The sequence below is a fragment of the Scyliorhinus torazame genome, chromosome 13 (genome assembly GCF_047496885.1).
Source record: "Scyliorhinus torazame isolate Kashiwa2021f chromosome 13, sScyTor2.1, whole genome shotgun sequence".
NCBI lineage: Eukaryota > Metazoa > Chordata > Chondrichthyes > Carcharhiniformes > Scyliorhinidae > Scyliorhinus > Scyliorhinus torazame.
In genome coordinates, this window is record NC_092719.1 from 32,082,473 (window position 1) to 32,108,922 (window position 26,450).

General features: G+C 47.0%; 1 protein-coding gene across 9 annotated transcripts in view; it reads right to left on the reverse strand.

Annotated features, from left to right (window-relative positions):
- dennd6b (DENN/MADD domain containing 6B) overlaps positions 1-26,450 on the reverse strand; it is a 121,149-nt gene that overhangs the window by 77,044 nt on the left and 17,655 nt on the right. For 7 of the 9 annotated variants that reach the window (XR_011934033.1, XR_011934032.1, XM_072471268.1 and 4 more), the window contains 2 exons: positions 24,385-24,497; positions 16,756-16,836 (listed from right to left, as the gene is read on the reverse strand). Coding sequence is in view for 7 of the 9 variants with exons in the window: in XM_072471268.1 (XP_072327369.1) it covers positions 16,756-16,836; positions 24,385-24,497 (194 nt within the window). In the remaining 2 variants the exon portion in view is untranslated. Of the gene's footprint in view, positions 1-15,271; positions 15,336-16,755; positions 16,837-24,384; positions 24,498-26,450 lie in introns of all 9 variants that reach the window. The other 2 variants (XM_072471269.1, XM_072471270.1) reach the window with 2 other exon arrangements.

The following is a 26,450-nucleotide window of genomic DNA, read 5'->3' on the forward strand; positions in this document are numbered from 1 at the left end:
GGCAGAAACAGTAAAAGATTTGGCTTGTGCTGCAGGAATAGACAAAGGTCTCTTCCAGCATGCAGGCGGGGGAAGGGCAAGCTTAAAGCTGCAATCTGACTTGACTCTATCAAAGGTGAATTCTAGCAGCAGAGGGAACAACTGTGAAAAGATCTACCAAGGCCATTGAAGAAGCAGGGACGAGGCTTCCGGTGGCGGCCATGGGTCCCCCTCCAACTTCTATGAAACGGACCAGAAGTGTAACGGCCAAAGGAGCGGCACTGGAGCAACGGGAGAAGCGAGGGAAAGAAAACAAAATGGCGGTGGCCAGGGACAAAGGGGAGCTGCAGGAGTTCATCAAGTGCTGCTTCGAGGAGCAGCGCGAGGAGATGCGCAAGGAGATGTTGGCGTCTATGCTTTCGGCATTTGAAGGACTCGGGATCACCCAGAAGGCCCACGAAGCTAAGGTCCAGGAGGTACAGAAAAGAGTCAGTCAGAACGAGGACGAGCTCGTGGGCCTGGCTGTGAGAGTGGAGCAGATCGAGGCGCTACACAAGAGGTGGGCGGGAAGACTCGAAGACCTGGAGAACAGGTCGAGGAGAAAGAATCTGCGAATCCTGGGTCTCCCTGACGGAGTGGAGGGGGCTGATACCGGGGCATACGCGAGCACGATGCTCGAGGCGATGATGGGCATGAAGGCCCCTTCGAGGCCGCTGGAGTTGGACGGGGCACATCGGGTGCTGGCGAAGAAGCCCCAGGAAAATGAGCCGCCAAGGGCGATGGTAGTGAGGGTCCACCGGTTCACGGACAGAGAGTGGGTCCTGAGATGGGCCAAGAAGGAGCGGAGTAGTAAGTGGGACAATGCAGAGATCCGAATATACCCAGACTGGAGCACGGAGGTTGCAAAGCGGAGAGCCGGTTTCAACCGGGCCAAAGCAGCGTTGTACCGGAAAGAAGTGAAATTCGAAATGCTGCAGCCAGCGTGACTGTGGGTCACATACAAGGGCCAACACTATTACTTCGAAATGGTTGAAGAGGCGTGGACCTTTGTACAAGCCGAAAAGTTGGACTCTAACTGAGGGTTTATGAGGGTGGGGGTGGGGGGGGGGGTGTTTTGGGGTTTGATGTGTGATGGTTGTTGTATATAGGGGGTCAATCACGCGCAGGAAATGTTACATGGGCTGGGGGAGAGAGACAAGGCCGCGACAGGAGCTGCGCCAGAGAGGGCGGAGCGGGCTTTGGAAAGCGCGGGGTGTTTTCCCGTGCGCGGGAAGAAAGGCGGGAAGGGGAACGAAGGAATGCATATGGATTGGGAGACTCCCACGCGGGGAGGTCAATGGGACGGCGGGGGAAGCCGGGGTCAGCATAGGACCATAAGACATAGGAGCGGGAGTAAGCCCATTCGGCCCATCGAGTCCACTCCACCATTCAATCATGGCTGATTTCAACTCCATTTACCCGGTCTCTCTCCATAGCCATTAATTCCTCGAGAAATCAAGAATTTATCAACTTCTGTCTCAAAGACACTCAACGTCCCGGCCTCCACCGCCCTCTGTGGCAATGAATTCCACAGACCCACCACTCTCTGGCTGAAGAAATTTCTCCTCATCTCTGTTCTAAAGAGACTCCCTTTTATTCTAAGGCTGTGCCCCCGGGTCCTAGTCTCCCCTGCTAATGGAAACAACTTCCCTACATCCACCCTATCTAAGCCATTCATTATCTTGTAAGTTTCTATTAGATCTCCCCTCAACCTCCTAAACTCCAATGAATATAATCCCAGGATCCTCAGACGTTCATCGTATGTTAGGCCTACCATTCCTGGGGTCATCCGTGTGAATCTCCGCTGGACCCGCTCCAGTGCCAGTATGTCCTTCCTGAGGTGTGGGGCCCAAAATTGCTCACAGTATTCTAAATGGGGCCTAACTAATGCTTTATAAAGCTTCACAAGTACATCCCTGCTTTTATATTCCAAGCCTCTTGAGATGAATGACAACATTGCATTTGCTTTCTTAATTACGGACTCAACCTGCAAGTTTACCTTTAGAGAATCCTGGACGAGGACTCCCAAGTCCCTTTGCACTTCAGCATTATGAATTTTGTCACCGTTTAGAAAATAGTCCATGCCTCTATTCTTTTTTCCAAAGTGCAAGACCTCGCACTTGCCCACATTGAATTTCATCAGCCATTTCTTGGACCACTCTCCTAAACTGTCTAAATCTTTCTGCAGCCTCCCCACCTCCTCCATACTACCTGCCCCTCCACCTATCTTTGTATCATCGGCAAACTTTGCCAGAATGCCCCCAGTCCCGTCATCTAGATCGTTAATATATAAAGAGAACAGCTGTGGCCCCAACACTGAACCCTGCGGGACACCACTCGTCACCGGTTGCCATTCCGAAAAAGAACCTTTTATCCCAACTCTCTGCCTTCTGCCTGACAGCCAATCGTCAATCCATGTTAGTACCTTGCCTCGAATACCATGGGCCCTTATTTTACTCAGCAGTCTCCCGTGAGGCACCTTATCAAAGGCCTTTTGGAAGTCAAGATAGATAACATCCATTGGCTCTCCTTGGTCTAACCTATTTGTTATCTCTTCAAAGAACTCCAACAGGTTTGTCAGGCACGACCTCCCCTTACTAAATCCATGCTGACTTGTCCTAATCTGACCCTGCACTTCCAAGAATTTAGAAATCTCATCCTTAACAATGGATTCTAGAATCTTGCCAACAACCGAGGTTAGGCTAATTGGCCTATAATTTTCCATCTTTTTCCTTGTTCCCTTCTTGAACAGGGGGGTTACAACAGCGATTTTCCAATCCTCTGGGACTTTCCCTGACTCCAGTGACTTTTGAAAGATCATAACTAACGCCTCCACTATTTCTTCAGCTATCTCCTTTAGAACTCTAGGATGTAGTCCATCTGGGTCCGGAGATTTATCAATTTTTAGACCTCTTAGTTTCTCTAGCACTTTTTCCTTTGTGATGGCTACCATATTCTTTTTTTTTTTTAATAAATATTTTATTGAAAATTTTTGGTCAACCAACACAGTACATTGTGCATCCTTTACACAATATTATAACAGCACAAATAACAATGACCTATTTTATATATGCAAAAACAAAAAATGAATAAATATTAAATAACAAAAATGAAAACTAGCCCTAATTGGCAACTGCCTTGTCACAAGTTACACCCCCCCCCCGCCCACCCCCCCCACCCCTCCCCCACCCCCAAATCCTGGGCTGCTGCTGCTGCCTTCTTTTTCCCCTTCCATCTATCTATCCGCAAGGTATTCGACGAACGGTTGCCACCGCCTGGTGAACCCTTGAGCCGACCCCCTTAGGACGAACTTAATCCGCTCTAGCTTTATAAACCCCGCCATGTCATTTATCCAGGTCTCCACCCCCGGGGGCTTGGCTTCCTTCCACATTAGCAATATCCTGCGCCGGGCTACTAGGGACGCAAAGGCCAAAACATCGGCCTCTCTCGCCTCCTGCACTCCCGGCTCTTGTGCTACCCCAAATATAGCCAACCCCCAGCTTGGTTCGACCCGGACCCCCACTACTTTTGAAAGCACCTTTGTCACCCCCATCCAAAACCCCCGTAGTGCCGGGCATGACCAAAACATATGGGTATGATTCGTTGGGCTTCTCGAGCACCTCGCACACCTATCCTCCACCCCAAAAAATTTACTGAGCCGCGCTCCAGTCATATGCGCCCTGTGTAATACCTTAAACTGAATCAGGCTTAGCCTGGCACACGAGGACGACGAGTTTACCCTACTTAGGGCATCCGCCCACAGCCCCTCCTCGATCTCCTCCCCCAGCTCTTCTTCCCATTTCCCTTTTAGTTCATCTACCATAGTCTCCCCTTCGTCCCTCATTTCCCTATATATATCTGACACCTTACCATCCCCCACCCATGTCTTTGAGATCACTCTGTCCTGCACCTCTTGTGTCGGGAGCTGCGGAAAATCCCTCACCTGTTGCCTCGCAAAAGCCCTCAGTTGCATATACCTGAATGCATTCCCTTGGGGCAACCCATATTTCTCGGTCAGCGCTCCCAGACTCGCGAACTTCCCATCCACAAATAGATCTTTCAGTTGCGTTATTCCTGCTCTTTGCCACATTCCATATCCCCCATCCATTCCCCCCGGGGCAAACCTATGGTTGTTTCTTATCGGGGACCCCCCCAAAGCTCCAGTCTTTCCCCTATGCCGTCTCCACTGTCCCCAAATCTTCAGTGTAGCTACCACCACCGGGCTTGTGGTGTAGTTCCTCGGTGAGAACGGCAATGGGGCTGTCACCATAGCCTGCAGGCTAGTCCCCCTACAGGACGCCCTCTCTAATCTCTTCCACGCCGCTCCCTCCTCCTCTCCCATCCACTTACTCACCATTGAAATATTAGCGGCCCAATAGTACTCACTTAGGCTCGGTAGTGCCAGCCCCCCCCCTATCCCTGCTACGCTGTAAGAATCCCTTCCTCACTCTCGGGGTCTTCCCGGCCCAAACAAAACCCATGATGCTCTTTTCAATCCTTTTAAAAAAAGCCTTCGTGATCACCACCGGGAGGCACTGAAACACAAAGAGGAATCTCGGGAGGACCACCATCTTAACCGCCTGCACCCTCCCTGCCATTGACAGGGCTACCATATCCCATCTCTTGAAATCTTCCTCCATCTGTTCCACCAACCGCGTTAAATTTAACCTGTGCAGTGTGCCCCAATTCTTAGCTATCTGGATCCCCAGGTAACGAAAGTCTCTTGTTACCTTCCTCAACGGTAGGTCCTCTATTTCTCTACTCTGCTCCCCAGGATGCACCACAAACAGCTCACTCTTCCCCATGTTCAATTTATACCTGAAAAATCCACAAACTCCCCAAGTATCCGCATTATTTCTGGCATCCCCTCCGCCGGATCCGCCACATATAGTAGCAAATCGTCCGCATACAAAGATACCCGGTGTTCTTCTCCTCCCCTAAGTACTCCCCTCCACTTCTTGGAACCCCTCAACGCTATCGCCAGGGGCTCAATCGCCAGTGCAAACAGTAATGGGGACAGAGGGCATCCCTGCCTTGTCCCTCTATGGAGCCGAAAATATGCCGATCCCCGTCCATTCGTGACCACACTCGCCACTGGGGCCCTATACAATAGCTGCACCCATCTAACATACCCCTCTCCAAAACCAAATCTCCTCAACACCTCCCACAAATAATCCCATTCCACTCTATCAAATGCTTTCTCGGCATCCATCGCCACTACTATCTCTGTTTCACCCTCTGGTGGGGCCATCATCATTACCCCTAACAGCCTCCGTATATTCGTGTTCAGCTGTCTCCCCTTCACAAACACAGTTTGGTCCTCGTGAACCACCCCCGGGACACATTCCTCTATTCTCATTGCCATTACCTTGGCCAGGACCTTGGCATCCACATTTAGGAGGGAAATTGGTCTGTAGGACCCGCATTGTAGCGGGTCCTTTTCCTTCTTTAAGAGAAGCGATATCGTTGCTTCAGACATAGTCGGGGGCAGTTGTCCCCTTTCCTTTGCCTCATTAAAGGTCCTCGTCAGTACCGGGGCGAGCAAGTCCAAATATTTTCTATAAAATTCGACTGGGAATCCGTCCGGTCCCGGGGCCTTTCCCGTCTGCATGCTCCTAATTCCTTTCACCACTTCTTCTACCTCGATCTGTGCTCCCAGTCCCACCCTTTCCTGCTCTTTCACCTTGGGAATTTCCAGCCGATCCAAAAAGTCCATCATTCTCTCCCTCCCATCCGGGGGTTGAGCTTCATATAATTTTTTATAAAATGTCTTGAACACTTCATTCACTCTCTCCGCTCCCCGCTCCATCTCTCCTTCCTCGTCCCTCACTCCCCCTATTTCCCTCGCTGCTCCCCTTTTCCTCAATTGGTGTGCCAGCAACCTGCTCGCCTTCTCCCCATATTCATACTGTACACCCTGTGCCTTCCTCCATTGAGCCTCTGCAGTGCCTGTAGTCAGCAAGTCAAATTCCACATGCAGCCTTTGCCTTTCCCTGTACAATCCCTCCTCCGGTGCTTCCGCATATTGTCTGTCCACCCTCAAAAGTTCTTGCAGCAACCGCTCCCGTTCCTTACTCTCCTGCTTCCCTTTATGTGCCCTTATTGATATCAGCTCCCCCCTAACCACCGCCTTCAACGCCTCCCAGACCACTCCCACCTGGACCTCCCCATTGTCATTGAGTTCCAAGTACTTTTCAATACATCCCCTCACCCTTCGACACACCCCCTCATCCGCCATTAGTCCCATGTCCATTCTCCAGGGTGGGCGCCCTCCTGTTTCCTCCCCTATCTCCAAGTCCACCCAGTGTGGGGCGTGATCCAAAATGGCTATAGCCGTATACTCCGTTCCCCTCACCTTCGGGATCAATGCCCTACCCAGCACGAAAAAGTCTATGCGCGAATAGACTTTGTGGACATAGGAGAAAAACGAGAACTCCTTACTCCTAGGTCTACTGAATCTCCACGGGTCCACACCTCCCATCTGCTCCATAAAATCTTTAAGCACCTTGGCTGCTGCCGGCCTCCTTCCAGTCCTGGACTTCGACCTATCCAGCCCTGGTTCCAACACCGTGTTAAAGTCTCCCCCCATTATCAGCTTTCCCGTCTCCAGGTCCGGAATGCGTCCTAGCATCCGCCTCATAAAATTGGCATCATCCCAGTTCGGGGCATACACGTTTACCAAAACCACCGTCTCTCCCTGTAGTTTGCCACTCACCATCACGTATCTGCCCCCGTTATCCGCCACTATAGTCTTTGCCTCGAACATTACCCGCTTCCCCACTAATATAGCCACCCCCCTGTTTTTCGCATCTAGCCCCGAATGGAACACCTGCCCCACCCATCCTTTGCACAGCCTAACCTGGTCTATCAGTTTCAGGTGCGTTTCCTGTAACATAACCACATCTGCTTTAAGTTTCTTAAGGTGTGCGAGTACCCGTGCCCTCTTTATCGGCCCGTTGAGCCCTCTCACGTTCCACGTGATCAGCCGAGTTGGGGGGCTTCCCACCCCCCCCTTGCCGATTAGCCATCCTCTTTTTCCAGCTTCTCACCCAGTTCCCACGCAGCTGTATCTCCCCCAGGCGGTGCCCCCCCGCCCATCCTCTCCCGTACCCGCTCCCCCCTTTCCCCAGCAGCAGCAACCCAGTAATTCCCCCCTCCCACCCCCCCCCGCTAGACCCCCCGCTAGCGTAATTACTCCCCCCATGTTGCTCCCAGAAGTCAGCAAACTCTGGCTGACCTCGGCTTCCCCCCGTGATCACGGCTCGCACCGTGCGACGCCCCCTCCTTTCTGCTTCTCTATTCCCGCCATAATTATCATAGCGCGGGAGCCAAGCCCATAATCCACTCATTCCAGTTTTTCTTCTACAATAAAAGTCCACGCTTCATCCGCCGTCTCAAAGTAGTGGTGCCTCCCTTGATATGTGACCCACAGTCTTGCCGGTTGCAGCATTCCAAATTTTATCTTCCTTTTATGAAGCACCGCCTTGGCCCGATTAAAGCTCGCCCTCCTTCTCGCCACCTCCGCACTCCAGTCTTGATAAACGCGGATCACCGCGTTCTCCCATTTACTGCTCCGAGTTTTCTTCGCCCATCTAAGGACCATTTCTCTATCCTTAAAACGGAGGAATCTCACCACTATGGCTCTGGGAGTTTCTCCTGCTCTCGGTCCTCGCGCCATAACTCGGTATGCTCCCTCCACCTCCAACGGACCCGCCGGGGCCTCCGCTCCCATTAACGAGTGCAGCATCGTGCTCACATATGCCCCGACGTCCGCACCCTCCACACCTTCAGGAAGACCAAGAATCCTCAGGTTGTTCCTCCTTGCGTTGTTTTCCAGTGCCTCCAACCTCTCCACACATCGTTTCTGATGTGCCTCCTGTATCTCCGTCTTCACCACCAGGCCCTGTATATCGTCCTCATTCTCGGCTGCCTTCGCCTTCACGACCCGAAGCTCCCGCTCCTGGGTCTTTTGTTCCTCCTTTAGCCCTTCAATCGCCTGTAGTATCGGGGCCAACAGCTCTTTCTTCATTTCCTTTTTTATCTCTTCCACGCAGCATTTCAAGAACTCTTGTTGTTCAGGAGGGCCCCATGTGAAACTGCCACCTTCCGACGCCATCTTGGTTTTTGCTTGCCTTCCTTGCCGCTGTTCCAAAGGATCCGCTGCAATCCGGCCACTTTCCTCTCCTTTTTCCATCCGTGTCCAGGGGGAATTCCCTTCTGGTTTACCGCACGGTGTTTTTAGCCGTTAAAATTGCCGTTGGGGCTCCTATCAAGAGCCCAAAAGTCCGTTTCACCGGGAGCTGCCGAAACGTGCGACTCAGCTGGTCATCGCCGCACCCGGAAGTCCCGATGGCTACCATATTCAACTCTGCCCCCTGACTCTCCGGAATTGTTGGGATATTACTCATGTCTTCTACTGTGAAGACTGACGCAAAGTACTTATTTAGTTCCTCAGCTATTTCCTTGTCTCCCATCACAAAATTACCAGCGTCATTTTGGAGCGGCCCAATGTCAACTTTTGCCTCCCGTTTGTTTTTAATGTATTTAAAGAAACTTTTACTATAATTCCTAATGTTACTGGCTAGCCTACCTTCATATTTGATCCTCTCTTTCCTTATTTCTCTTTTTGTTATCCTCGGTTTGTTTTTGTAGCCTTCCCAATCTTCTGACTTCCCACTATTCTTTGCCACATTATAGGCTTTCTCTTTTGCTTTGATGCATTCCCTAACTTCCTTTGTCAGCCATGGCTGCCTAATCCCCCCTCTGATAACCTTTCTTTTCTTTGGGATGAACCTCTGTACTGTGTCCTCAATTACTCCCAGAAACTCCTGCCATTGCTGTTCTACTGTCTTTCCCACTAGGCTCTGCTAACAGTCGATTTTCGTCAGTTCCTCCCTCATGCCCCTGTAGTTATCTTTATTTAACTGTAACACCTTTACATCTGATTCTACCTTCTTTCTTTCAAATTGGAGATTGAATTCTACCATATTATGATTACTGCCTCCTAAGTGCTCCCTTACTTTAAGATCTTTAATCAAGTCTGGCTCATTACATAACATTAAGTCCAGAATGGCCTGTTCCCTCGTGGGCTCCATCACAAGCTGTTCCAAAAAACCCTCCTGTAAACATTCAATGAATTCCCTTTCCTTAGGTCCACTGGCAGCATTATTTACCCAGTCCACCTGCATATTGAAGTCCCCCATGATCACTGTGACCTTGCCTTTCTGACATGCACTTTCTATTTCGTGGTGCATTTTGTGCCCCCGGTCCTGACCACTGTTAGGAGGCCTGTACATAACTCCCATTATGGTTTTTTTGCCTTTGTGGTTCCTCAACTCTACCCACGCAGACTCCACATCATCTGACCCTATGTCATTTAGTGCTATTGATTTAATTTCATTCCTAATTAACAAGGCAACCCCGCCCCCTCTGCCCACCTCCCTGTCTTTTCGATAGGTTGTGAATCCCTGGATGTTTAAATGCCAGTCCTGAACCCCCTGCAACCACGTCTCTGTGATGCCTACCACATCATACCTGCCAGTCACAATCTGGGCCACAAGCTCATCTACCTTGTTCCGTACACTGCGCGCATTTAAATATAGCACCTTTAATTCTCTATTGACCGTCCCTTTTTGTTTTCTTAGTGTGGTGGACCTTGGTTTACTGAGCCTTTCCATACACTGTGTCATATTTTGTGGGATGGGGACTATCGTAACCTCTCCTGAGTTTTGTCTTTTCGTGTTTTTTTGTATTCCTAATCTGCTACACTTCCCACTGATTACTTCACCTCTTGGTTCCCTGACTTTCCCTTCCCCCCCCAATCTTTAGTTTAAAGTCAGCTGACTTACGGGATTGACATGGGGGGAGCAAAAAAGCTAGACAGGGGTCTAGCGGGGGGGAGGGAAGGGGGGGGGGGGGGGGGGGGGGAAGGGTTGCTGCTGCACTGGCCGAAAGGGAATGGGACACAGAAGAGGTGGTCGGGACGGGGGTCCCCCCTCTGGGGGATGCAGGTTGAGGGAGGCGTGGACACGGGACTGGCCCAGAAAAGGAGATGGCTAGTCGGCAGGGCGTGGGGGTGTGTGTGGGGGGGGGGGGGGGGTGAGAGCCCCTCCAATCCGGCTGATAACGTGGAATGTGAGGGGCCTGAATGGGCCGGTGAAGAGGGCTCGAGTGTTCGCGCACTTAAAGAGACTGAAGGCGGACGTGGCCATGCTCCAAGAGACACATCTGAAGGTGGCGGACCAGGTCAGGTTAAGAAAGGGATGGGTAGGACAGGTATTCCACTCGGGACTGGACGCGAAGAATAGAGGGGTGGCAATATTGGTGGGAAAGCGGGTGTCATTTAAGGCCAAGACTATTGTAGCGGACAATGGAGGGCGATATGTAATGGTGAGCGGTAGGCTGCAAGGGACATGGGTGGTGTTGGTAAACGTATACGCCCTGAACTGGGATGATGCAGGATTCATGAAGCGCATGTTGGGGCGCATTCCGGACCTGGAGATAGGAGGCCTGATAATGGGAGGGGACTTCAATACAGTGTTGGATCCAGCACTGGACCGCTCCAAATTAAGGACTGGAAAGAGGCCGGTGGAGGCCAAGGTACTTAGGGGGTTTATGGAAAAGAAAAAAAATAATGAAAAAAAAAAGGTTAGGGTAATCTTTGAAAGTACAGTATAACATTCTGCAGGAAAATTTTTAAACTGCAGTTATCAAAATATTTCTTTGAGCCTACAATAGTTTCTAATGGTTAATTGTAAAGTACAGTTGCCACTTTTAGCCCTTAACTGGTTACAAGATATTTCTACTCAATCCATTCAATTGGAAGTTACCTACTCGTCGGTAAGTTGCCAAACAAAATGGTAGATTTTCAATAGAACAAAATGGCAATGTTATTAATGGAATATTTAATAGGCTACCATTTGATCTACTTGTATATCCACTTGCAAGACTTGCTTTACAATTTGGACTTCCCATAAAGAGAAAATCGTGAGGCAGTGTAAATTTCAAATGTATTAAAATGACAAATGAATAACCTGTAGTGAAGACCAGCAATGGCAGTAAAATCTCATAAGAAGACGTTAATCATAAAAAACATGGCACTGTGGAGCTGGTGCCTGCTGGGGGGCAACGACGCAGAAGTAATGGTATTAGCAATCCTATAATGGGACAGATGATTTTGACAAAATCCCAAATGGCAGGTATGGGATGTAATCGAGTGGGTGCAAAGGATTATGGATTTTTAACACATTTTTAAAAATAAATTTAAGAGTACCCAATTATTTTTTTCCAATTAGGGGCAATTTAGCATGGCCAATCCGCCTACTTTGCACAACTTTGGGTTGTAGGGGTGAGGCCCATGCAGACATGGGGAGAATGTGCAAACTCCTCACGGACAGTGACCCGGGGACGGGATCGAACCCGGGTCCTCAGCGCTGTGAGGCAGCAGTGCTAACCACTGCACTGCACCCAACAAACAATTATGGATAACGGGAAATTAACACAAGTTGTGGTTTACAATGGAACCAATAACCGAGGAAAGAACATAATTCAGGTCTGACAAGAAGGTTTATAGGAATTAGATGACAGACTGAAGTGAGGGGCCTCAGGACAGTAATCTCAGATCTACTGCAAGTGTCATGACAGTTTAAGAATGGTATGAAAATGGAGCCATCTTAAATCAAAGCATTGGCACTTCCAGGATTATGCCCTTGCTCAGATTAAAGATCCAAGGGATGTATGTGGCACTTATCTGCATGTCAGATCATTAACCTGATCAATCGGTGATCAACAGCCACTTACCACCAAGACATCGCACTGTCCAAAGGTCTAAGAGGAAGAAGATCGATGCCTCAGCCCTAAAGCAGCCAAACTGAAAAGGAGAATTCCAAGTGCACCTCATGACCAATCTGGAAAATCTTCATACATTCAATTCAATTTCAGAACAGCTGGAAAAACCCCTGTGCCTAGATCATTGAGTATGTTAATCATCCTCCCCATAACTGGTTCAATCAAAACAATAATGGAATATGCAATCTCTTAGAATAAAAATGAGCAGCTTTCATTGCCTTACAGTACAACCCAAGGTCGCAAGTCAAGGCAGCAGCATTATAATAGCTCAAGGCTGACACCGAAAGACAAATCTGGAAGATAAAGCACAATGTGGTGGGAGCAGATGGCATAGTGGTATTGTCACCGACTAGCAATCCAGGGACTCAGGTTAATGCTCTGGGGACCCGATTTGACTCTCACCACAGCAGATGGCCTAATTTGACTGTAATAAAAATCTGGAATTAAAAGTCTAAAGATCACCATGAAATCATTGTCGATTGTTGTTAAAATCCATCTTGTTCACGAATGTTCTTGAGGGAATGAAATCTGCCATCCTTACCTGGCCTGGCCTAGATGTTGGCTCAAATGCCCTCTGAAATGACCTTGCAAGTCTCTCAGTTCAAGAGCAATTAGGGATTGGCAACAAATATTGACCTTGCTAAAGGTGCCCACATCCCATGAAATAATTAAAGAGAAAGCCCGAGAGATTTAACAATATGCTGATCATCATGACAACAGGGATATCTACAGACAATGATCAAACGGCCAAGATCCCCTTTGCTCAGAGGATGGTGTTTCTCTTTTTGAAGAAAACAACGATGACATTTGCTGGAAAGAACATTTTCAACAACTCTCAACCATGAATCTCCAGTTGCAGCTGGTAGTCTCCAGGCTATCCCCCCATACTCCATGGTAGATTCCATGGGTGAACTATCATTGGTGGGAGAGCAATAACATGGATGAAAAACAACAAAGCCTGCAACTCTGATGGTATTTCATACACTCCACCCACCCACTCATTCACTCACTAACATCATTTCCATGCCAAAATTAAACTGATAACATAGATATACATAATCCACAGTTTGCAATGACTGCTGTGTCATTGCCAACCTGATTTGCAAGCCACTCAAAACCTCACAATTACTGCATAAAAATAAAATTGGCCTGTACCTGAATATTGACAAAACGAAATTCCTATCAACCCACAACTGGTCAGCCAAATATTTCACCTCTCATATTTGTCAAAGGAGAGACTCTGAAATATGTTGAGCACTTCCCATACCTTAGCAGCCATCACTTTCAGAAGGCCATCAATAACTAGGAGATCCAACACTGGATCAGCTATGCTCAGCCTTGTATAACCTATAGCAATGAGTGTTTGACAACAAAGACATTCCCAAGTCAGCAATAGAATGTACAGAGCAGCAGTCATCACATGCTAATTTAGAAAGCGTTTTGGGATGCATTAGAGAAATCCAACCTTTTTACTTTACATTAATTTTGCCCCAAAGTTTCTTTGGATAATTATTATTTAGGGCACTGTTACAACTGCATTTTTCTAATTTGTCTGTGCATCTCTTCCTGCATCAACTTTCTCATATTTTCTGGTAATAATAAGTAATCACGGAGATGGGCCAAACTTAAGGAGATTCTCTGGTTCCAATTTATCTGGGGATTTGCTGGAAAGATTAATTGCAGTTTGGACCTCGTGGTTTGCAGCTCACTAAGAGATAGTCCAAAGGTTAGCTCGGCTTGCACTGTAGGTAGAGCAATAAAACTAGCTTCATTATTCGCCATTCGATTTGTGGGTGAGGTTTAAAGTGGAAATTTTCCTGAATTGCGCAAAGTATGGTGACAGTTGTAAAAAAATATGTTTTACCCTCCAGCCACAAGAATGATTTTTTATCCTGTATCGTCTGCTTCCTGCATCATTATTTATGCAGGCACAGGAAACACACCGTATCCCTGGCATGCGGCCCCAGAATCGCCCATCACACCATTTCCTTACCATTTCCTCATCCAGGTGCCATATTTAAACTGCAGCCATTCCTAAAGTTCTCAATGCTTGCAGCCCAGGCCTGCTCCAGTGAAGACATGGCCCTGAAAGTCAAGACGTGTTTAATGACCCTTCCCTGGAATGACTTTTGGATGGCCATCATGATGTTCTCTTCCCCTTGCCTGGCTGCAGGAGATCCAGTACTCACACCACTCCAGCTTGGGAAGCAATGGCAGTGGTGGTCAGTGTCAACACTGCACAGAAGAGGTTGGCCATTCAGTGCAGAAAGAGGATAAATGATCTAATTTGTGCCACCAAGGAAGGCAACCATCTTCACGCTCTAAACTCGAACACCCACAAGGTTATCACACATTCACTGGCAACTCACTCACTGCCAATTCAAGGGACATCACCATTCACTCTCTCACACACAGCTCTATCTAGTCTCATCTCCTCTGGAGATAGCCTCCTCAGTCCTCACCACCTTGAGGCCACTTGCGCAGATCAACATGTACCCCCATACATTCCCTGGGATATATCTCTTCTGCAAACAAGACCTAGACCTGCAGCTGTTGAAAAGCCATCCTGTCTTGCTGCTGCTCTGGTAGTAGAGACCTTCCCATGAGTTCGCCTACAAGCGATATGGTGGTGTCTGCGAGGCCTGGCACTGATGACCGCAGGTGCCGCCCGAAGCAAGGTAGGCAAATGAACCTCAAAGTTTTGAGCCAAGTTCAGGTCGCCAGGTGCCCATCGCTGACGTACCATTGTGAAACACTGTGAGCTATTGATCCAGCTTGGAGTGGCAATTCCAGAAAGCAGTGCTTATAATGAGATGATAAAGTATTGCTGTGTGGCGGTGGGAAACTCGGCCTGCCATTGATGGATGAAGTGGTTTTACGACGACGTGAAACCAGTTTTTCTGATCCCTTGATATTTTCCGCTCCCGCACATATAAAGTGTAAAGTCACCATAATCCCAGGTTGCCAGACGCTGCATTCCCCTTTGAGGGGGAGAACTGGCTGGTGGTGATTTAACCTGAGGATTACCACACCTCCGGCGAGGGGCTAGGTTGAGAAGGCGGGGCCTTCAAGATTAACCTGAGCTGGTACAGGAATTGAACCCGAGCTGCTGGTCTCACTCTGCATCACGAACCAGCTGTCCAGCCAACAGAGCTAAACCGGCCCACTTTGGCCTATGACACCGCCACAAACAGTTGTAGAAAACCCAGCCTTAACCTCAGTTTGAATTTTGTGATGGAACAGAAGCTGGAAGATTGCCTAATTTAATGCCAATAGAATGTACAGTGAGCCTCAAGAGTCTTGCAGCAAAAAAAGGTAATCAGTAGTAGTTGGGAAGTATTAAAGACGTCACCAGAAAAAGGGACCGAGGCATCCAGAATCAAGACACAGCAAATGAAAGCTTTACCTCCAAGAACAGCAGTAGGCGAGGAGAATTCTCCAAAGGACAGTGGCATTCTTATGGGTGGTCTCTACAGAAGTAAATAACTTAAAAATTATTGTGCCTTATCATAAAATTCTTGGGGGAAGAGGTAAAGTGCATATCACATGTAATTATAAACCATATTGTTAAGTTAATGGTGCTTGTTTTGTTTAATCTTTTATAAGCAATTCATTTTGTGCTTTGTTTTTTAAAAATTGAAATCTTGTGGCATAGTTCTATTGGATAAATCAAGGCATTTAGATTTCTGTTTAAACGTTGACAGTCTCAATCTGGATCATAGCAAGTGTGGCAAGTAGATTGGAGGATATGTAGGTAAACTGACTAAAACATAATTAGGCTCAATATAAAAACAGTTTTTCCAAAAACACCTACTTCTACGTCCATCAAATCTCCCACTGGAAGTCTATAGGAACGATGTGATTGCATTAGAAAGGGTGCAGAGAAGATTCTCCAGAACACTGTCTGGGGCTGGAGCATCTCAGCTATAAAGAATGGTTGGATAGGCTGGGACCTGATATTATTTTCCATAGAGCAGAGAAGGCTGGGGGGAAAAGACCTCATCGAGGTGTATGCAAAATTATGTGGAGCATTGATAGGGTAGGTATGAGGAAACCTTTCCCCTTAGTAGAGGGGTCAGTAACCGGGGGCATAAATTTAAGGGAGATTCAGAAGGAATTTGAGGAAAAACTTTTTCACCCAGAGGGTGGTGAGAATTTGGAACTCACTATCTGAAAGGGTGATTGAGGCGGGAGCCCTCAATATTCAAGACAAAGCACTTGAAATGTCATAGCATACAAGGCTACGGACCAAGTGCTGGAAAATGGGATTGCAATAGATTGGCGTGTGATGGCCAGCACAGACCATGAAGAGCCAAAGGGCCTCTTTCTATGCTGGAAAACTCTATGACTCTACAACTATGCATGATGTATAATGTCTCTTGTAAAATTAAAGCTTTTCTGACACGTTATTGCTTGCTGACTCCAGCCAAGCCCCTCTACAAGCAAGACTCTGTGACTGTCACAGAAGATCTCTGCACTGCATCTCAATTGCTAATGTTCACTTTCTCCCAAAAATTGTTCATTATCAATTGGAAAACCTGTTGTGCAGAATCCATTATATAGGACAATTCCACGCTTCCTGTATACATGTATAGGAATACCTATCAAGGCTGAATGTTTGCCATCTTCTAGGTGTTATGGCATAATCAATACATTTTTTTAAAGTTTCCTGTTATTGTTCAGTCAGGCAGACTGTTAATCTGAGCACAAGGTTTCTTCTCTCCAATACAATAAGACAGTCCAATAAATCACAGAACTTGCTGTCTTTCTTCCCTCAGTTATCGGTTTAATAAGGCAGGCTAACTTCTCAACTTTAATGTTTTTGTCAAATTTTTGACACTAATCTATGCACAAACAAATCCGGTTCATATTATAAGCAAGACAGGTTACCTTTTGAAAATACCCTCGTTTAACTGTACTATCTTTGACTTGTCGGAAGTAGACAAATCCATAATAATGTGCTCGATCCCGCTGAAAAAAATAATTTGAATGGGTGAACATACAAAACATGTCACAGAATCACAAAATCTTATAGCACAGAAGGGTGCCATTCAGTCCTTCTATGTTTGCTTCTTTCATCAACTGATAAGGTGACTTAACAACTTATAGTAATGCTAACGTTTTATTACATATTCTCTATCAATCATCCCTATTCATAACTTTATTTCCTCTTTTAGTGTAATCTTCACATCATGTGCTTCCTTTGTGAATGCGGATGAAAAGTATCTATACTCAATTAACACTTTAACAATGTCCCCTGTCTCTATGTGAAAATTTTTCTTTGGGTCCTTAATAGATCCAACCTCTTCCCTATGAACCATTTACACTTTATACATGTACATGAAATATTTTAGGTTCAAATTAATGTCGTCTGCTAATCTTTTTTCAATACCTGCCATTGTCTCCCATATTAACATTCTCAATTCCATCCTGTTTATTAACTGAATCTTGCTGTAGGCTGATGTACCGTCAATTACCACGAGACGAGAATGGTGGAACAATCGAGGCTTTATTGAACAAGATGTTGTGCCTACTGTAGCTGGAACCAGAATGGCTGCAGCGCCGGAGAGCACACTCTTTTATACACCGCCTGCTGGGCGGAGCCAGCAGGCAGGGATTTACCGTTGTACCTGTAATATACAGGCAGTGCCGTAATACATACAATATACCACTAGTGGTGTCGACCACATTCACCCCCTGTTAAAAAAAGTCCAATGGGGGTGCGAAAACATTACAAATTAAGTCTGTCGGGGGCTTTGACCCTCCACCGCGATCGCCTCAGTCCTGGTGGTGATGTGGGCGCCGACGGGGTCACCTGCGACTCCGGGAGCATGTTGTCCTCGTCTTTGTCACCCCTGAGTGAATCCAGTGGGAGGACGGATCCCGCTGGGGTGGGGGCTGCGGGAACCGGGAGTACTCATTAATAAAGTTGAGGAAGTACATGTTGCGGTCGGTGGAGGGAAGGGGCCCTTTGAAGTCCATGCTGAGGCGTTCAAAGGAGCGGGAGGCCTTCACCAGGTGTGCTCTATTTGGCCGGTAGAAGTGCGGCTTGCACTCTGCACAGACTTGGCAGTCTCTGGTGACGGTCCTGACCTCCTCAATGGGGTAGGGCAGGTTGCGGGCCTTGACAAAATGGAAGAACCGGGTGACCCCTGGATGGCAGAGGTCATAGTGGAGAGCCCGGAGTCGGTCCACCTGTGCGTTGGCACATGTACCGCGGGATAGGGCATCTGGGGGCTCATTGAGCTTCCCCAGGCGATACAAGATCTCATAGTTATATGTGGAGAGCTCAATCCTCCACCTCAAGATCTTGTCATTTTTGATCTTGCCTCGCTGTGTATTATTAAACATTAAGGCAACCGACCGTTGGTCAGTGAGGAGAGTGAATCTCCTGCCGGCCAGGTAATGCCTTCAATGCCGCACAGCTTCCACAATGGCTTGGACCTCCTTCTCGACAGAGGAGTGCCAAATATCGGAGGCCTGGAGGGTGCGGGAAAAGAAAGCCACGGGCCTGTCCGCCTGGTTAAGGGTGACGGCCACAGCCACGTCCGATGCATCGCTCTCCACTTGGAAGGGGAGGGACTCGTTGACCGCGTGCATCGTGGCCTTGACGATGTCCGCCTTGATGTGGTTGAAGGCGTGGCGGGCCACAGCCGTCAGGGGAAAAACTGTGGACGTGATGAGTGGGCGGGCCTTGACCGCATAATTAGGGACCCACTGGGCGTAATATGAGAAAAACCCTAGGCAACGTTTCAGGGCCTTGAGGCAGTGGGGGAGGGGGAATTTCTTCAGCCAGAGAGTGGTGGGTCTGTGGAATTCATTGCCACAGAGGGCGGTGGAGGCCGGGACGTTGAGTGTCTTTAAGACAGAAGTTGATAAATTCTTGATTTCTCAAGGAATTAAGGGCTATGGAGAGAGAGCGGGTAAATGGAGTTGAAATCAGCCATGATTGAATGGTGGAGTGGACTCGATGGGCCGAATGGCCTTACTTCCACTCCTACGTCTTATGGTCTTATGGAGTCAGGCCCTAGGATTCAATTTTCCACCACATAGCCAAGGATGGCTAAGCGGTTGGTGCGGAACACGCATTTCTCCTTATTGTAGGTGAGGTTAAGGGGTTTGGTGGTATGGAGGAATTTTTGGAGGTTTGCGTCGTGGCGTGCTGATCGTGGCCACAGATGGTGACATTATCTAGGTAGCGGAAGGTGGCCCGCAGCCCATACTGGTCAACCATTCGGTCCATCTCTCGCTGGATGACCGAGACCCCATTGGTGACGCCGAAGGGAACCCTAAGGAAGTGATAGAGGCGCCCATCTGCTTCGAACGCAGTGTATTGGCAGTCCTCCGGGCGGATAGGGAGCTGGTGGTAGGCGGACTTCAAGTCTACTGTGGAAAAGACCTGACACTGTGCTATCTGATTGACCATGTCAGATGTGTGTGTGAGGGGTACGCGTCGAGCTGCATGTACCGATTGATGGTCTGACTGTAGTCAATGACCATCCTGTGCTTCTCCCCAGTTTTCACTACCACTACTTGAGCTCTCCAGGGGCTGTTGCTGGCCTCGATGATCCCCTCCCGCTGAAGCATTTGGACCTCCCACCTGATGAAGGTCCTGTCCTGGGCACTGTACAGTCTGCTTCCAGTGGTGACGGGTTTGCAGTCCGGGGTGAGGTTCGCAAACAGGGAAGGTGGATCGACCTTAAGAGTCGTGAGGCCGCAGATAGTGAGGGGGGGCAGGGGTCCACTGAATTTCAAAGTCAGGCTTTGGAGATGGCACTGAAAATCCAGGAAGAGCAACAGGGCAGCACAGAGGTGGGGGAGGACGTAGAGCCTGAAGTTGCTGAACTCTACGCCCTGGAAGGTGAGGGTTGCTATACAGTACCCCCAGATTTCAACGGAATGGGATCCGGAGGAAGGGAGATTTTCTGGGTGACGGGGCGTACCGGGAGGGAGCAGCGCCTTACCGTAGTGGGGTGGATGAAACTCTCTGTGCTCCCGGAGTCATAGAGGCAGGTTGTCTCGTGCCCGTTGATCTTCACCGTCGTCGTAGCGGTTGCGAGGCGGAGGCTGATCCAGGGTGATGGAGGTGAGCTGCGGAAGATGCTGGGAGGTCCTGGGCTGATTAGCGGTGGCGGAGGTAGCACTAGGCGGCGAATGGCCAGACGAGCAGGGGTCCTGAGGCGCAGTCCAAAATGGCGCCGAAGATGGCAGCGCTACGGGTCGCACATGGCAGGCAGCATCAAAGATGGCAGCGCCCACAGGCCGCACGTGTCTTGCGACGGGGAAGATGGCGGCGCCCACGGGCCGCACGTGGCTTGCGGAGGGGAAGATGGCGGCTCCCCTGGGTCGCACGTGGGGCGTGCAGAAATGCCGGGCCTACAAACAGCAGCGACCGACCAGGCCTGGCAAACGGAAACAAACTGCCATTTCTTCCCACACCCGTTGCAGGTCGTGGTCCGCGCCGGGCAGCGCTACCTGGGGAGTTTGCTTTGTCCACAAAAATAACACTTGGGCTCCCCAGAGTTGGCTGGCTGCCGCACGGCGCAGGCTTGTGGTGAGCTGGAGTCGGCAGCTGGTGGGGCCCACGATGCCCACGAGGGTGCCGCGCGGTCGGGGGTGTAGGACTGCAGGTTACGGGAGGCCACTTCTAATGAATTAGCAAGCTGCCTAGTCCCCGCGAGATCGAGCGTACCCCCTTCCAATAGTCGCTGGCAGACGTGCGTAGACTTCATGGCGTACACTTGATTCACCGGTTTAACGTAATGTCCCTTCAGGAGCGTCATCGCTTCGGAGTAGGTGGGCGCATCCCGGATGAGGGGAAAATGTCAGGGCTCACCCGTGAGTAGAGGACTTGGAGCTTCTGCGAGTCCGAGGGTTCTTCAGTGGCTGCTCTGAGGTAGCATTCGAAGCAGGCTAGCCAGTGGTCGAAGGTGGGTGTGGCGTTGGCTGCGTGAGGGCTCAACTGCAGACGATCAGGCTTGATGAGGAAATCCAACTTTTAAAATCTTGTTCAATAAATTAATGTACCGTCAATTACCACGAGACGAGAATGGTGGAACAATCGAGGCTTTATTGAACAAGATGTTGTGCCTACTGTAGCTGGAACCAGAATGGCTGCAGCGCAGGAGAGCACACTCTATTATATGCCGCCTGCTGGGCGGAGCCAGCAGGCAGGGATTTACCGTCGTACCTGTAATATACGGGCAGTGCCGTAATACATACAATATACCACTAGTGGTGTCTATCACACAGGCATTTGTCACAAGCCTGTGTTTTCTGTTTTGTTTTAACATTTATTTCCTTTATCATCCAGGAATATGCCTAGTAATGAAAACAGTGCTAGGAATACTTAACAGGTATGACAGATCGGTAGAAAGAGAAAAACAGAGAAAAGAACTTTGTTCCTTGAATGTCTCCCATTGATCCATTACCGCATTGCCATGGAATCACCTTTTCCAATCTAAGCTGCCACGTCCATTCTTAAATTGCTGAAATTAGCAAATTCTGGAGTTATGTATCTTTAGCGTCGATATTTTCTGGTCTCTTCACATAATTATTTTAAACTGAATTATGATGTGGTCACTGTTAGATGATTTCCTACTTCATTCCCCAGAACCAGGTCCAACACTGCTTCCTTCCCTGTCCTGATGAAAGGTCATTAACCTGAAACGCTAACTGTTTTTCTCTCTACAGATCTGTCAGGCCTGTTAAATATTCTCAGCACTTCCTGTTTTTATTACTGGTGGTTTCCTTGTTGGTCTGGAGATATGATCGAGAATGTTTTCCTGTACACATATCAGAAACTCTTCTCTTTTTCTAATCTTAGTAACATGTTTTTCCAGCTCATGTTCGGGTAATTACAGTAAAGGTCTCTTAATATTACTTCTCTATTTTCATTTCATGCCTTTGAAATTTGCCAACAAATTTGCTTATCCCTTCTCACTGTTGGGATCTCTAGGTTTAAAACAACTCAGAAAATAAACAGCTCCTCTATTCCTTAGCTGAACCCAATTAGATTCAGCCCTTGAACTACCTTTTCAAGTTAGAACTTTAATCTCTTTAAATCAATACCATCACATCCATTTCCTTTTTCCTTTCTCTATCGCTCCTGAATACTTGGGAACATTAAATAGTTTTAAAATTCTTCCCTTGTTTAAGCCATGTCCCTATTAATAAAACCATGTCGCAATCCCCATGTAGCAATCTGTGCCTACAGCCCACCAACCTAGTTACACAGCCAACATCGATGTACATACAATTTAATAACTCCTTTGTTACTTCTGCTACTTCCCTCAATCAAATTTTGGGAAATTTCTAATTGTATTGCTATTTACATCTCTGTCCTCCGGCAGCAAGAAGGCATTGTAATATTCAGGAACCATAATTAGCTTGTTTGTACCCCTAATTATCAAATCCAGTTTGACTACTGCATTTCTACTCTTTCTATTTCCCATATGCAGTCAAATCTTTCAATGCTGCCGAGCACCTAATTTAAGTCACTCCTACAACTCTTGGCACCTATCACTGTGCACTGAATTCTCACTTTCACCAAATTCTTGTTGTCAATCGGTTTAGCAAGCCATTCCATTTAGTAGATTCTCCCAGCTTTTTGCACACTTAAGAAATGGGAAACATCCAGGAACCAGCAACTAGAGCATAAACAGGTTGAATATAAAAACAAAAAAGCCAATTTTGAGAAGATAAAAACGGTAAATGGTCCAGGTCAATTGTAAAGAAAAATTGACAAATGAGTAACTTTTCCAAGTTCACAAAACACATTTCTACACAAGATGATGCAGCAAAAGGTAGAGCTCTTTGGATAAGGAAAAAAACTAAAATTAAAATGACATTTAAAATGGAGGCAATAACAAATCCAGGAGGAACAGAAAAAAGCCAAATATAGAAGGTGAATACTAAAAGAGAAATAATAATGGATATTATAAGAACATAAATACTCAAATAATAGTTTAAAAAAAGGATAGGTCCAATTAAAGATCATTATCAAGTCAGTGATGAAGGGTCATTAATTTATAGTTGCTACCAAAAGAATGCGGGAAATGGGAGAAATGTCTTCACAGAACAGGTAGTTGGAGGATGATGGGATGCTTGTCATAGGGAGAAGATAAAGTAAACTCCATTGAAGCTTTAAAGGAAAAGTTGGAGATATTTGTAGCAGAAGTGGATACCATGGTATAGAGAGTGCATCAGACAGTGGGACCAATTTTTGGATTGTTCTAGCAAACAGACACCACAGACTCAATGTGCTGAATGATCCCCTTTATGCTGTAAATTTCTATAATTCTCGGAGTTTAAAATTATTAGGTGTTTTGATAGGCTAAATTCGGAAAAACTATTCCCGTTGGTGAATAAGTCCATAAATTGGAGCATACATTTAAGATCACCACCAAAATATCAAAGGGAGAGTTTAGGAGAACCTTAAGAGACATTATTTTTACTCAGAACATTGCTAAAGCATGAGCACTCTACCACAAACAATTTATATTTATATAGTACCTTTTACGTAGAAAAACATCCCAAACTACGTCACAAAGGGGTCATCAGAAAAATGTATAAAGTCAAAGGAGTTAGTCGGTGGTGATCAAAAATTCAGTCAGAGGAGGGTCCTAAAGGAGTGTGAGGTAGAGTATTAGGAAAGGAATTCCAAAGGCCAAGGTAGTTGAAGATACAACCACCAAACATGGGACAGAAGTAGCAGGGATAAAATTCAGAAGAATGGTTAGTTTCAGGTGAAAGATGTCGTTGCAATACAATAATCTTTATTAGTATCACAAATAGGCTTACATTAACACTGCAATTAAGTTACTGTGAAAACAGGAGGAAGTTACAGAATTAAGGAGCAAAGATATGACAGATTAAGAAGAAAATACATAAATATTCTTTGAAAAAAATTGAAAGAATATGTAAAAAGGGTAGGCAAATTAGAATTGGATCAACTGGAAATAGAGAACTAGCGTTTATTTTTGTCAGGAGAGGTGGAAGGAAGATAGGAAAAATGTGTATAATAAATAACAATGCATAAGAAGTAGTTGTCTTTAAACTTTGAGGAATAATTTAAGGGTCTGGGTTTCACGTACTTCATTCTGAACAATGTTTCTGCACTAGAACTGGCAGTATAGTGCACGGTCATTCTGAACTGTGAAAGTGCATGCTTTAACATTTATTTTGACTGGCCAATAGGAGCCTTTAGCTTTTTAAAATTTTTTATAAATTTAGAGTACCCAATTATTTTGTTTCCCAATTAGGGGGCAACTTAGCGTGGCCAATCCACCTAACCTGCACATCTTTGAGTTGTGGAGGTGAAACCCACGCAGGCATGGGGAGAATGTGCAAACTCCACACAGACAGTGACCCAGGGCCGGGATTCAAACCCAGGTCCTCAGCGCCGCAGTCCCAGTGCTAACCACTGCGTCACGTGCCACCCGAGATTTTAGCTTTATAGTTGTTGATAAATTGATTAATAAAGTGTTACATTTGTGTAGGGTTAACTCCGAAACACACCTGAAGAACAACTGGAGCATCTCGATTGTACTTCTCTTCATCTCCATTCATGGATAGCTTGTGCCCCACTGTCTGTCGAATTCGAAAACTAAACTGCGTGTCTCCAAGGCAGCCTACAGCAATAACAAAAACAGCTTGCATTCATATATTACCCATTGGATAAAAGGCATCCCAGAGTGCTTGCAAATTGGAATACACTAGGAAGTAGATATTGAACCATAGAAACAGAGCTTAGTAGAATAATCAAAGGCATTCCACAGTAAAGAACTATGGTTTTGCTGCCAATTACAAGGGTAAGTGATGAGATGGGAGTACACAAAGGGCAATGTCTGAGGCCTGGAGAGTGCAGGAGGGGACAGCCTTGAGTTTTCAGAAAAAAGGTGACACCAATAAAAGAAAGAGTTGAAAACAAGAATGTAATGTAGGAAGCAGGGAGCCACTTTTGGGTGGGACAGGATATCATCGAATCCCTACAGCGCAGAAGGCCATCCAGCCCGTTGAGTCTGCACCAACCCTCTGAGGAAGATCACACAACCCATGCCCACTTCCCTATCACCGTAACTCCTAACCTGCATATTCCTGGACACTAAGGGACAATTTAGCATGACCAATCCACCTGACCTGCACATTTGTGGACTGTGGGAGGAAATCGGAGCACCCGGAGGAAACCCATGCAGACACGGGAGAAAGTGCAAACTCCACACAGTCACCCAAAGCTGGAATTGAAGCCAGGTCCATGGCATTGTAAGGCAGCAGTGCAAACCACTGTGCCACCGCGGGTGACTGGACTTTGAACAAATAAGGGGATCAGTGGTTATGGGGAATCAGTGCAGGAGAATGGGGATGAGAAACATATCAACCATGATTGAATGGTGGAGCAGACTCGATGGGCCGAGTGGCCTAATTCTGGCCCAAATCCTCTGGTCCTTTGTATCATTTTGGCTCGGTGGAAGCCAATTCATTTCTGTAGAGTAAGAAGGTTGTGAATTCAGGCCTGAGCCCAGGACTTGAGCGTTTGAGCTGTCTCCTCACTGCAGTAATGAGGAAGTGTTGACAATGGTGCATTCGCACAGATGTAACACAAATCCAGAATCCTGTTCAAGTGGATGCAAGGGATTTTTTGACACTTTTTGTACAGCAGGAAGTTCTCCCAATGACCCAGTCAACATTCAGTTAATAGCACCAAAAATTGATTATCTGGTGATTTAACCCATTGGTTGTTTGTGGAAAGTTGTAGTAAATTAGGTGATTAACTGTGAAATGCTTTGGAACATCCCAGAATAGGTTCAAGGCTAAATAAGTTCGAGTTGTTTCTTCTTTCCTATGGAGGGCAAGGAATAGAACTTTTAGGGGATCTAATCAGAACAATGCAGTGAAGGGTGGCCAATCTTTAAAAGCTCAAAAGGCAGGAAAAATAATGTGTATAAGCACATTTTAAAAATTCATTATGATAATACCCTAAATGACAATGTCAATGCAACTACAACTGAAACCTAGCATCATGCTTTGTGTCCAACTATTGACAACTATCTCGCATTCACTTTAATGATCTCCTTATTCCTCAATTGCAATTACTGACGTTAATTGCTGCCTCATATTCTCTCTCCCCAAGGAGGCACTGCTTGTATCGTAATCTGAACATGAGGCTTAATGAAACTAAGAGAAGCTAAAGCATTAACATATCCACTTCAATTAACCCGTGGGCCCTGGAGTGCCCAAAGTCATTAAGGCCTTGACCACAGCAATGAACAACCCATGTTTTCTCACCAGTGCCACCTAGATGTGGACAAGACCGTGGAAGGGAGCCAGAATTAACTTGAACCTGTGAACTCGAGGTCCTTTCTTAATTATTAAGATTTTCAGCCTGTACACTCCAGGTGTTAAAACAATAGATGTAAAAAAAAAAGATACCAAACAATTCAGCACCACCATCTAATACCCTTGTGTCAGGGTTTGCAACATTAACCTGGGCTGGAGAGGAACTTGCAGTGGGAGGGGGAGGATTCAGTTGTTGTGATCCATGTAGGCACCAACAACATAGATATGGCTAGGAAAAAGATTCTCCT